The sequence below is a fragment of the Typopeltis vanoorti genome, chromosome 17 (genome assembly GCF_054136105.1).
Source record: "Typopeltis vanoorti isolate ZY-2024b chromosome 17, IOZ_Tvanoo_1.0, whole genome shotgun sequence".
NCBI classification, from domain to species: Eukaryota; Metazoa; Arthropoda; class Arachnida; order Uropygi; family Thelyphonidae; genus Typopeltis; species Typopeltis vanoorti.
This window is the reverse complement of record NC_143565.1, coordinates 113,492,061-113,505,641: the sequence shown is the minus strand read 5'-3', so window position 1 is coordinate 113,505,641 and position 13,581 is coordinate 113,492,061. Positions and strand designations below refer to the sequence as shown.

Genomic DNA, 13,581 nt, shown 5'->3' with positions numbered 1-13,581 from the left:
ACATTAAACAACAACAAAAAAGGTATGATAGTATGCAGAGAAAAACATACCCCAAAGTAAAAACTCAAAGTATAAAATGAATTATAGAACAAGTCAAATGTTACACTGATTTTGGATATTTAATAAATGGAAAATGCAAAGGGACGATAACAGAGGAACATAAATTGTAAAAGCAACCTTTAACAGAAAAGAATATACTAACATCAAGAGAAATTAAAAAAAAAAAAAAACAGACTACGAATGAGTAAATGCTTAATTTAGTCTGCTTTTTCTCTATGGAGCAGAAACATGGAAGATAACAAAAGGATTGATGCTTTCGAGATGCGGAGGTACAAAAGAGCACCGAAGAACTCACAGATCCAATAGAGAAATTAGGTTTTAGAAATGATGGTAGTAAAATGGAACGAATAACGAACGCAAAAAAGAAACATATCATATATGGGTCATATTGTGAGGGATGAAGGTCTTCAAAAAGATTTATTAGAGGGAAGAACTGAAGGCAAAAGAATAACACGAAGATAGCGACACACATAATTGTAAAACAAAAGATTGTTGGGCCTAAACTATGCAGACAGCAACTTAAGACAGAAATATATGAAGATCCATAATAGCCAACCTCCTGGATGGAGATGACGGAAACCTAACGGAAACATCACTTAAAAATTGGTAATACTTTATAAGTGATGTAGATGTATCAGTTAGGCAACTGAAGTAGTTTGGTTGATAACCATCACTTTAATGTTTATCAACCAAACTACTGAGAAATATCAGCGACTGCACTAGACTCTCTTTAACTGCATATTAAAACGCTGCTAATAGAGAATTCTTATTTTTAACTTACCTGATATGATTTCTGATTTCATCTCCATTAACCATTTCGATTATCTTTTGTCTAATATGTGGATTCTCTCTTTCAACAGAATGAAGAGCAACTGCTAGGCTGGGAACGCATTCGCTATGTTCACTATGGGCAAAAAATCCTATGAGAAGACCCACCAATGATCCTAATAATGCAATTCCTATTGCTCCGATTACGAGATGCCGATTGGATACATAGCGAATATCTTCAGTTGTTTTTTGATATATCTGCACATCACCTAATTCACTTTCATCCCAAGTTACTGGTTCATTGTCTAAACCCACTTCATTGCGGTATGGTCTGTACTGAGCCGACATGGTTAGGCTTACCAGTTATCAGATAATAACGGAAAAGTGACAGATTTGCAGCAACAATTGTTACAGAGTAATAACTTATAAAATCTTTCCTTTGCTCTGTTAGCACCACAAAGGTGACACTTGGTTACCGTGTTACGCCCAAGTATCACCCACTCAATATATTGCATATATAAACATGAATAAAATTTCTAAAAATATATAAATAGGATAAAACAGCAACGATTAACTAGTTAATAGCATTAAAACAGCACATTTTCTTCAGTTACTGCGTTATTTATTTCTAGTAACTACTTTCCAGCCTTCAAAATAAATAGCACACATGTTATTGCGATATAAACGTTGCCAAAAGGTACTTATTTACAGACACACTCTCACGCTAGAAACTTTGAAGGGGTAGAGGAGGCGCGCGCCCCAGTAAAACATCAGACTTCCAATTGTAATCCTCAAGCTTATGACATCACAAACATGTGATCGACTGCTCGGTAGATGACAGCATCCAACTGAAATTTTAATGATTTTTGATAAGCATGCTGGATTACGATAAAAAATTAAAATAATAAAAAAAACTTTAAGGGTAAAAAAATTGAAATTTAAATGTCAAAAATATGATCAATGGCCTACGCCACAGAATTACAATATCAAACTAGTTCCTTTTTCTTTTTGTTTGTTTATTTTACGAAAAGAAGACAAAATCTAATCCTACTGGTTCCTGAACTGTAAAAGCGATGTGTCATACACCGGTTTTCTGAAAGAAAATAGAAATTGATAATTGATTTTGTCTGTGGTTCTAAACCTAATTTCCTTGAAGTTAAAGAAAAGGCTTTTATGAGCTTAATGGACGATTGAATAAACCTGCATAATAAAAATTGCAGATAATAATTTTTTTGTGTGTTTGTGATATTAAATACAAATCAATGTTTATGGGGAAATGAATCTTTTAAATTCAATTTTGGGATTTTTTAGTCGAAAGAGTGAGCATGAGACAGTCCTGGCCCATCTTACCGTGAGAACTTTTGTTCCCCGGGACGGTTCCTGACTTTTGCGTCTCTCTCAATACACACCAAAAATACTGCGAAAAGTCAAAACGACGTACAGGGAAATAAATTAAAACACTATGTTTATGTTTATTTAAGTCGTAAGTATAGTTATTAAAAATTAATTATTAATTGAGGAATAAAATTACTAAGTTAACATAAATATATATTAGAATCTTCGAAAAATAAAATTGTCTCACGTGAAAAGTGCCGCCCTGGGCGGACCCCTACCCCCCCCCCCCAGCTATGCCACTGCATGGGTATAAATTTTAACCATTTGTAGCTAGATAAAATTATTCTAAATTTAGAGCATAATGATACAGCAATGTACTCGTATAATAGACGCTAATTCGCCTCCTCTGTCCAGTGAAGATTTTCATTTAGAGGATTTATTATATATATTTTTATAAATATAATTTATGTGTGTGTGGGGTGGGGTAGCTCAGGGGAAGTGACGTTTGCATTTCTTGCGCTAGGCGACCCTAAGAATGATCGCCTAGTCGGCGACTAGAATCGAACCTAGTCGCCGACTACAGGAACTTTTCGTAAGTCTTTCTTCGATTTTATTTCTTTCTGAAAATCGGGTTTTTCATCCATTAACTCAAGAAAATCGACGGTAGAATATTATGTTAGGAACCACGAGATTGCGACACGTTAGTTGTCGCTTATTAGCGATAGTCTTTGGCCAGCTATCTCTGATTTGCTACCAGTGGAGATTGAACCCCTCCCCCTCATTCTCCAAAATTTTGTGAAGATAAACAGCAGCAATGCTCCATCCTAAAGGTATACTATCACAGATTGTTGGTCCAATGATTTCAATGATTTCATAAGCATCAGAGGAGACGAATACTATAGATAACTGCACAATATTGTCATGCCTAACCCAAATGGTGTATATTATTGTCTATAATAGTATGAGTTCTACAGTCGATTTTCTTGAGTTGTGTGATTAAAAACCAATGGAAAACCTACAGGGAAGCGGTGGGCAGGATTAAGATTGTTGTGGCCCATAAGCTATAACTTTTAGTAGATCCCTCTACTGAGTAAATTTTACATGAACTATTCTGAGAAAGAGGCACCTTGTAATGTTTAGCTTATCTAGCTTATGCATAAATCCAGCCCACCTTGCCTATGACAAGGTTCGACTATCTTGGAAACTGGATTAAAAATAAATAAATAAAAAACATAAAAATTTCTTTAGTTAGTAACTAGAATGTAATGTATAACGATCTTTCTTCTGGCAATCTAACCATATTGAAGAAAATGTCATTCCAGCAGGGCTACACAGGCGCTTATTTACGCACATACATGTAACAGATTATTAGACAGACGATGTGGGAATTAGAGAAAGTCGAGCGGCGTTTAAAGGAGCAGTGAGAGGACAACGTTAATTGTAAAAAGAAGGATATTATTTGGTATGAAGACTCTATTATAAAACACTTCATGTGCAGGTTATAACTTCAAGCTTTTCCTCAACAAAAATTAAAAATATAGCACATAATTGAAAACTAGAAAAGAAAATGAGAAGAGATCCTAATTCTAATAGACACGAACGACTTAACTAGTAATACTTTCAGTATGAGAGAGGATATGAAAGGATTGTTGAAAGGAGAGATTGAAGAGTGAGAAAGTAAAAATAGCAAATATGTTACCTGGATATGATAAAAATGAATTAAGAAGAATGATATGGTGGTAAATGTTTCTACATTGGTTGCTAGTTTTTGGATGTGCAGAGTGAGTCTGAAAGAAGAATGGATTTGTATGAGAGATGTACCTATACTTGAATGCATTTGGTATCAGAAGTCTTGAGAAATTATTGATTGGTATGAGACCTAACACAGAGAAGTCAGGGAAACTAGATTATGATAGGAGCAATGGTGAGCATCAATGTAAGAGCAACAATGTTATTAAATTATATTAATGATGAGAATGGACATTATAATATAGAAATTATTACGAGGAGAGAATGATTTTGTGTTCAGACTTATCAAGAATCATCAAAGATGTCTGCATAAGGTAAGGCACTAGATCAGAAGAGAGGTCTGCAAATTGTCCAGTTGTGTCACGCAGGTTATAGTGAAGGGTATACAAAAAAGCATGCAGATAACTTATATCTGTACACAAATGTTACAAATATCAGCAACAAAGGAGTTAGAGTTTGTTGCGGTGGTGAGCATCTTGGGACCTCAGAATGTTAGGTATTAGTGAGACCTGGCATTCAGCGGCAAACATACTAACTGGTTTCGAGTATAAAGGACACAGTTTTTGGGAAGGATAAGAAAGGAGGTTCGCTGCTGATGATATTGGATTTCCAGTTACACTTAAGACCTATGATTGCAATACTAGTAACAGTTTTTCATGTGGCAGTAAATTTGAAGTCATTTAGTGGGAGGTGGAGTATAGAGTTTTGGAGTTAGGTGCTTCAAGAATATGTTGTTCCGTGAGAGTTTGGAAGTACAAAACCAAGGAAACTATGGATATTAGGAGGAAAGCAATCAAGCGTCTCTCTAACCACCCTTGGCTCAAATGAGTATGAGTCAAGGAATGACTGCACGGAACTAGGCACCCCCTGAGATAGATAAGTATGAGTGCAGGAATGATTGTAAAGAACTGGGTGCAGTTTCCTAGGTTTCGAATGTGAATGATCAGGTAATAACATTATGTAAGGATAACTATGAACCGAAGAGGATGTTGAAACACATGTATACGAATGCTCGAAGTATCAGAAATAGAGGAGACGAGTTTTTGCATTGGCAGCACGACTTGGCCAGAAATTTTTGGCATCAGCAAAACTTGGTTGTCAGAGAATGATGTAGTTACATGGATGAAATGTAATGCATACTGTATTTTCAAAGAAGATAGGGAAAATAGTGCAGGAGGAGGGGTATTATTAATGACAGCTGATGAATTTCAATCATCGGCAAAATAGAAGTTAAGGAAGATTGGAGATCTGATGGAAATGATTCGTTTGAGGCCGTCTGGTGTGAGATAGAGGCCGATAAGACAAAATATTGTTGATTGCTGCTATAGACCTTGCGGTCCAAAAGAATATGAGGACGACGTGCATCAGCAGATTAGCACAATGGGTGCAGACCAAGCAATTATAATGGGAGATTTCAACAATGGTGATATAGATAGGAAGGAAGAAAGGGCGCATGACAAAATGGAAATGGAATTTAGACAGTTACTATTAAGGAATAATTGCCTGAAACAGCATGTGATGGACGGGGGGGGGATCAGAGATTTAAGACTGTTGGATCTGGTAATAGAGTCAGAAGATCTCGCTATAATTATACTAGCAACCAACCCACTTCCAATCAGGAAAAGTGGAAATGCAGTCTTGTTATGGGAGGTTGCCCAACATGTGGAAAGGAAGAGTTCATGCAGAACTACAAGACTGGCAGTTATGGCTATCTTAGGAGGCAACTTGGAGCAGTGCCATGCATAACAAACTACATGGAATGAATGTCATTAATGCATGGGAAGCGGCTAATGATTGTTTAAACAAGGCAGTATTAGAGTGCATACCCAAGAAAGAAAGAAAAATTTCTTTCTTTCTTTTTTTTAGCAGGAGCTGCAAAAAAAAAGAAAGAAAGAAAGAAAGAAATAAAGAAGGCATTGTGGAAGGAATATAAATTTAACAAGGTGATCAGCATGCCCATGAGCAGTATAAAGCACGAGCAAGAAGGGTAACTATATGGTATGAAAGGTTAGATCAGATTTCGAGAGAAAATTAGCTAAGCAGGCCAAAATAAATCCAAAAGATTTTTTTTTTTTTGCTACCTAACAAGTAAGAGAAAGAACGATTACGGAAAGAAAACTTTACTCAGTATTGATGACAGGAAGGCAACAGAGCAGAAGAAATAGTTCACTTACTAAGTGATCACTTGGTAAGGATATATCATCCTGGTTGTGACAGAGACTGAGTGAGCATTGAGGTAGATGAACTAGAGGTACTGAGTATACTGAAAAATATCAATGCGAATACAGCAGTGGGCGTGGACGGTATGTCAGCTGGTGTGCTACTGGATTGTGCAAGTGAACTAATTGCGGTGGCTCTGACGAAATTGTTTAATCTAAGTCTCAGCTCTGACAAAGTTCCAAGGGAATGGAATGAGATTAAGATAGTTTTTTTACATAAAGGTGGCTCCAAAACAGAACCAGCAAATTACATACCAGTTAGTATCTCTGCAATCGTAGTTATAGTATTGGACAAGTTAGTTAACAATTAAATTCAGGAATGGGTGGATAAGAATATGATATAGGGGACAGCATAGCTTTGTAAAAACTTTATCCTGCCAAAGTAATTTACTCGCATTTCATAATCAGGTGACAAGAGAATTGAATGAAGGGAATGGCTACACCATGATACTGCAGGACTTTGCAAAAGTATTTGATAGAGAAAATTATTACACAAGTTGGAGCAAATATTGACAGATATCAAAGTGGAGGATAGTGTATGGTGGAGTGGAATCAAAACTAATGAGGGTGACTAGTGGATTGCCTCATGGTCCTGTATACGCCCTATACTAGGACCACTATTCTTTAATTTGTAAATTAACGATATAACAAAAGATTTGAGAGAAGGTATTCAGTTATTTGCTAATGATGCAAATCTAGGTAGGACAATAACAGATAAAGGTGATGTAGTTACAGTATCTTACAGGATGATTTAAATAAATTGGCAGTGTGAGCAAATCATAATGGTTGTCAATTCAATGTTTCAAAATATAAGGTAATGTACTTCGGGATGAAAAGATTGCGTACGTCGTACCATATTGATGGTGACTAGTTTACAGAAAAATGATGATTCAGGGAACATTTCGCAAGAGTCTGCAAAATAGCTCAGAGTATTATTGGGTGCTGAAACACACATGGTCAAGTAAGGATAGGGAGGTTATTATCCTTCTTTATAAGGTTATGGTTCGATCCCATGTTGTCTACTCCCCACAGATTTAGGAAATGCTGGAAACAGGTCTGTGGTATGTCCTTATGAGGATAGATTGATGGAGTGTGTGGGTGGGTTGCAGAGTATAGTTGACAGGCAGAGGAGAGGGGGGACATGATAGAAACTTATAAGTTACTAAAGGGATTCTAAAAGATTGACAAAAAAATAAATTTGTGTGTGTGTGTGTGTGTGTGTGTGTGTGTGTGTGTGTGTGTGTGTGTGTGTGTGTGTGTGTGTGTGTGTGTGTGTGTGTGTGTGTGTGTGTGTGTGTGTGTGTGCGTGCGTGCGTGCGTGCGTGCGTGTGCGTGCGTGCGTGCGTGCGTGCGTGTGGACTAGATTCTTTACTTGCTGCAGAATAGTGAATGAGTGGAATGGATTGTCAGAGGTGGTCGCGCAACCACCTCTGACAATCCTCAGGTCAAAAGAGTTACAACTGTTTATGGAAAGCTTATGTAGAAAGTCTGAGTATGGATGGAAAGAAACTGGCTCCACAAGCTAAAGACAACCCAAAAGAATTCTATCGTTATGCTTCAGGTAAAAGAAGGAATGAATATGAAACTCTACTGAATGCAGATGTGCAGGTGATGACAGTTGCAGAAGAAATCGGTAAAATATGAGTGATCGTTTTGTTAAAAATTATCAACCTGGTGTATGCAACATTAAGTTCACTGCTACCTCTTCACTGATCACTGATGAAGAAACTCGGGTATATGAGAAGGAGCTACTGGAACTGTTGCTCAATCTAAATAACAATTCGGAAATAGGGACCGATAGGACATCAGCACTAATGCAGAGTGTTCAGCTGAACTCGCTATTCTTTTGATCAGGCTATGTAATTTGAATCTCAGAACAGGGAAGATTTCCCAGGAGTGAAAAGAATGCATGTTGACCCCATTGCACAAGGATGGTACAAAGACATATATCCACCTATCGAGCTATCAGTATCTCTTGAATGGTGATGAAGATTTTGTAAAAGTTGGTCATTGCTTACATACATAAATGGGTTGACAGAGAAACTATACTTTTCAGTGAATGAACATCATGGGTTTACCAAGGGCAGGTAAGGTTTGACCAACTTACTCACATTCTCTAATAATATTTTGGCTTTCTTATGTCAATACCGTTATGGAGTCATAAATATTGAGTTACACAAGGGGAAATGGATACACCATGATAATTTTGAATTTTGTTAAGCTTTTAAAAGAATACAGCATGCAAAACTATTCCACAAATTGGAGAATATGGGATCAAAATTATTATAGTACACCCACAGATTTCAGACACTTCGACACTTCTGCGCATGTCAACAGAAAGAATCTATTCCGATAATAGGATAATCAATCAGTATTGTGGGATGAGTTGTTTTTTATTATTAGATGTCGGAAAATTAACTTCTCTTTTGTGATTATTCTAGTTAACAACGTTGCTTGTATAACAGTTGGAAAATTTTACCTATAAAGCACATGATTTCGCGTGTTGGAGACCAATTCGTATGTCCTTCATTTCTTTCTCCCCTTCAGCATGAATCGACTATTCTTGGCAAGTTTCCAAGCGAAGATCTCTAAAGAGTGGGCATACTATAGTATGGATAAGAGGATGGCTGACTGACAGCTATCAAAAAGTAGATGTGAGTCTGCAAGATTTAAGATAATTATTGGTGTACCAGAAGGATCAGTCCTTGGTCCATTGTTATTCGATCTATAAATTAATGATATTGAGAAGGATTTGACAAGAAACACTCAGCTGTTTGCTGGTGATTCAAAAATAGGCAGAGCAATAGAAAAGTCACTGATATATAATATGCAGTGCTTGCAAAATGACTTGAATAGGGTGGAATTGTGGGCATGTGAAATGGTGTCAGTCTGTAAGTTCATTGGACATGTGAAATGGTGTCAGTCTGTAAGTTCATTGGACATAACAGATACTGTGTGGTGACTCCGCTTCTTCATGATGTGCCCCGCCAGTCCTCAATAGATGATTCTGTTTTATGCATTTTTGGAAGCTTCAACTGTGAAGACCATTTGCCACATCACATGATCTATCCATTTCATTCAGAGTTTGCTTCTTCCTTTTTTCAGAGACTTTACCTTCTCTTACTGTTTTGAGGTCATTCTTCCATTCTTTCAATGCTTCCAAAGTATTTCTGCTTTCTTGTGTTAATGCTAAAGGGTCTTAAAGTTCTACCAATCCTTTCTAGCACCCATCCATTTGTTAGCCTTTCAGTATATAAGATACTCAACACCCTCCTGTAATACCACATCTCAAATCCAATTATCCTTTTCCTATGGAATTTGTTCCACTTTCATATTTAAACGTTGCTAGTGAAAAAACGGCTGCATCCATAATCTTCAGTTTGTACCTGTGGAGATAGATCGATCCTTCCAGATTTTAAACAAGTCTCTGACCTTTGTTTTAGCCATTTCTAATCTTCTTTTGCTGTCAGTTAAATCTTGGTAAATGTAAAGTCATATACCGTTGTGTGGTGTCATATTATATGATATAACATAATGTTATATTGGTGGGAAAATCTAATCACGCTAGAGATCTTAGAGTTTTAGGAGATAGAAAGTTGAAGTTCGCAGGCAATACAGCAAAAATTGCAAATACAACTCAGAAGATAATTGGAATGTTGAAACTAATCTTGGCATGTAAAGATAAAGAAGTCATTTTGTCTCTTTACAAGGCCTTAATAAGACCTCATTTGGAGCATTGCATGCAGGTCAGGTCTTCTGGTTACTACAGTGATTCTGATACACTTGAGAGAGTGTGCAAAAGAGTGTTAAAATGATATCCGGATTGTAGAACACTGATTATGAAGACAGATTGAGAATTTCTGTACTTCAGATACTAGTAAATAGGAAAAAGAGGGGTGATGTGATTGTGACTTACATAAATCTGAAACGTCATACAGGATATCAATCAGTAGATAGTATTTTTTATATTATGGAGGATGTAGAGAGGACGTGACGACATTCCTAGAAGTTGAGAATAAAGCCTTCAAGAAGGCGATCAGTGCTCGATTTTTCTCTCATACAGTGGTGCATGACTGCAAGATTGCCATTGGATGAGTGTGTGCAGGTAGTGCAAATGAATTCAAGAACAGGTATGGCAAATCGTACGAGTAATATGTGGAATCCCTCGATGAGTCTCTGCCTACCTAGAGATCTCTCTTAATAATAATAGCTATATGTATACGAGTACATAGATGATTTTCTGAGAAAAACGCACAGGAATTAATAATTCCAAAAAGAGAAATAGTTTATACTGTTGTCGGCAATATTTCATTATAATTAACTCCAAAACGTATGCATAGCACTGTACACACATTTGATATGGTATTTCGATGTTAAGCACTGCAGTAAACCCAATGTGTACACCTGAACAATGGCAGTTACTGTAGAGTGTTTACGTTATCTACGTTCGTATTATCTGAATACAAATTATGCTTCAATGTATTTAAAAAACACCATGATAGATATTTCGGCCCATTCGCCTTGGACTCATTCACGATCATAGCACCCACAACAGACTCTGGCAGCTTATTCTACTTACATTCATATGCAAATTCCTGATAGCCTGCATTTGGTTATGAGGGTGCTCTAGTTTCAGTAATATGCTAACTTTATTGTTAAAGTAACGTAATATTTAAGTAAGTACTGATATTTAAGCTGTTACGTATGGGTTTGCATATTCAGTTGGTGTAGTGGATTAGCAGTTGACTGTCTGATGGATATCAAAGGGTTTTGTGTAGGAGAGGGAAAAGGAAAGTTGCAGTGGATTTCACTGTGCTTCTGTGCGAGGAGTGCTACTGTTCAACCTTTATATTAATGATATTGTCACCGGCATCCAGAGAGCTATTTAGTTGTCTGTGTATGAAGGGAAGTTGGGGAAGATTATTAAGTGTGACTGATGTAGTGACTCTTCAGAAGGATCTGAATAAGCAGCAAAAGTGGATATATGAATATAGAATGTCAATTTAACATTGCTATTCAGACATTGCATACTATATTTGTTTAATTTGTCATTAATGTTCAATCTATACATTATTGACTTCAAGCAGGGTCTATCATCAGATTTGCAATTGTTTGCTGATGATGCGAAGATAGGCAGGGCAATCAGGGATGCTACTGATATTCAGCAATTACAAAATGATTTGAATAGACTGGAAATCTGGGCAAACGAAAATGGCTATCAGTTTAATCTTAGTAAGTGTGAAGTATGCACTTTGGCGTGATTAGAGATCCAGCGGCATATTATATTAGCGGGGTTATGCTACAAGAAACTGAAGAAGCAACGGATCTTGGTGTATTGATGGATAAGAATTTAAAGTTCAAAAGTCACATAGCAAATGTTGCAAATACAACTCAGAGGATAATTTCTATGCTGAAGCGAACCTTGACATGTAAAGAAAAGGAAGTCATTTTGCCTTTTTATAAGGCTTTGATAAGACCGCACTTGGATTACTGTGCGCAGATTTGGTCTCCTGTGTTCCAAGGAGGGTGCAAAGAAGAGTTATTATTATTATTATTATTATTTCGAGCAACTCCAAGGAGTCGACAGACTCATCGAGGGAGGCCCTAATATCATGCCAAGAACAACTATTTGACATTCACACAGTATCTATCATACCTCACCTTGAACTCGTTCACGGTCATAGCACCCACAACAGACTCTGGCAGCTTATTCCACTCATTCACCGCTCTCCAAGTAAAAAACCTAGCTCTAACACCTATGCTAACCACATTGTTGCCCAGCTTCCATGTATGGCCCCTAGTCCTCCCACCACCAGTCCTATTCTCAAAATTATCTTCTGGATTAATCTTATAGAAACCCTTCAGTAATTTCAATGTCTCAATCATATCACCCCTTTTCTGCCTATCAACCAATTTTTGCAACCCACAAATCTTCAACCTGTTCTCATAAGGTTCATTCCACAGACCTTCTATCATCTTGGTCACTCGTCTCTGGATCCTCTCCACCTCTTTCCCATCAAGAAGAAACCCTAGCGCCCATATCTGGGCATAGTAGTCTAGATGGGGTCTTATCAAGGCTCGATACAGAGGACAATAACTTGTTTGTCTCTGCTTGTTAAAGTATTTTTCAGAAACCAAGTGATTTGATGAGCTGATTTAGCCACTTTTGCGATGTACCCCCTAAACTTCAACTCTATATCCACCAACACTACCAAATCCCTGGCCTCATCAATCTCCTGGAGTATGGTTCCACCAATGTGATATACTGCTGCTAATCTTTTCACCCCAAAATGTATAACCTTATACTTTGCCACATTAAATTTACATCCATTTTCCTTAGCCCAGTCCTCCAAACTGTCCAAATCATCTTACAAAATTTTGACATCCTGTGCACTCACAATTGCCCTACCCAACTTTGCATCATCAGGAAACCAGTGAACACTTCCTCTTAGATCCTTTCCTATATCGTTAATGAACAAATTGAAAAGTAGTGGTCCAAGAACAGAACCCTGCGGCACACCACTAGTCACAAGCCATCTTTTGGACTCAACTCCTGAATAAACCAGTCTCTGGTATCTCTCCATCAACCACCCTCCTATCCATCTCACCAACCCTATATCCATCCCCATCGGCTCCAGTTTACTGATTAGAGTTCCATGTGGTATCTTGTCAAAGGTCTTGGCAAGGTCTAGTAGAATTACTGTAAACCCTTATCCAGTTCAGTCGCCACTGTGTTATAAAACGTGAGCAAGTTACTGAGGCATGACCTACCCCTCACAAAATCATGTAGTCCCCCCACATACAGAATCCTATTTCATCTATCCAATCCTGTATTCTTCTCTGACTAATTTCTCCAAGACCTTGACGACGATTCCTGATATGCTAATCGGTCGGTAATTTACAACAGCAGTCTTGGAATCTCCTTTATGTAGTGGAACTATTTTCCCCTCTTTCCACCCCCTCGGGACTAACCCAGACCCGAGAGTCAAATTAAACAAAATGGTCAAGGGTACTGACAATTCTCTAACAGCTTCACGTACAACACGAGCTGGTATACCATCCAATCCCATACAGATGTATTGACATTGAGGTTTTGCAATAGACTACTCACCTCCACGTCATTCACCACAATTCCAGTATAATCTATCGGTTCATTGATTTCTGCAATGTCACCACCTGGAAGATATATTCTTGGAAAGTGCTTGCTCAGTAATTCAACTATATCAACTGATTCGGTTACTTCCCTACCATCGGCATTCTTTAAAATCATTCTTCCATATACATTTTTTCTTTTACTTGCAATATATCGAAAAAATTGTTTGGGATTCCCTTTAGCCTGCATGGCCAATGTTCTTTCCTAATCCTTTTTTTGCTTTTCTTACCACACTCGTAACCCTTCTGGCCTGCGCTTTATACCGTTCATGTGCCTGCCGGTCACCTTTCTCCTTAA

The 13,581-nt window shown here is 37.5% G+C and overlaps 1 protein-coding gene across 1 annotated transcript in view; it reads right to left on the bottom strand.

Annotated features, from left to right (window-relative positions):
* LOC150097811 (N-acetylated-alpha-linked acidic dipeptidase 2-like) overlaps positions 1 to 1,591 on the bottom strand; it is a 309,838-nt gene extending 308,247 nt beyond the window's left edge. Inside the window, exon 1 of the mRNA XM_090406796.1 lies at positions 842 to 1,591. Within this exon, the coding sequence (XP_090262922.1) occupies positions 842 to 1,176 (335 nt within the window). The 5' untranslated portion in view covers positions 1,177 to 1,591. The remainder of the gene's footprint in view (positions 1 to 841) is intronic.
* Positions 1,592 to 13,581: the final 11,990 nt, after the last annotated feature.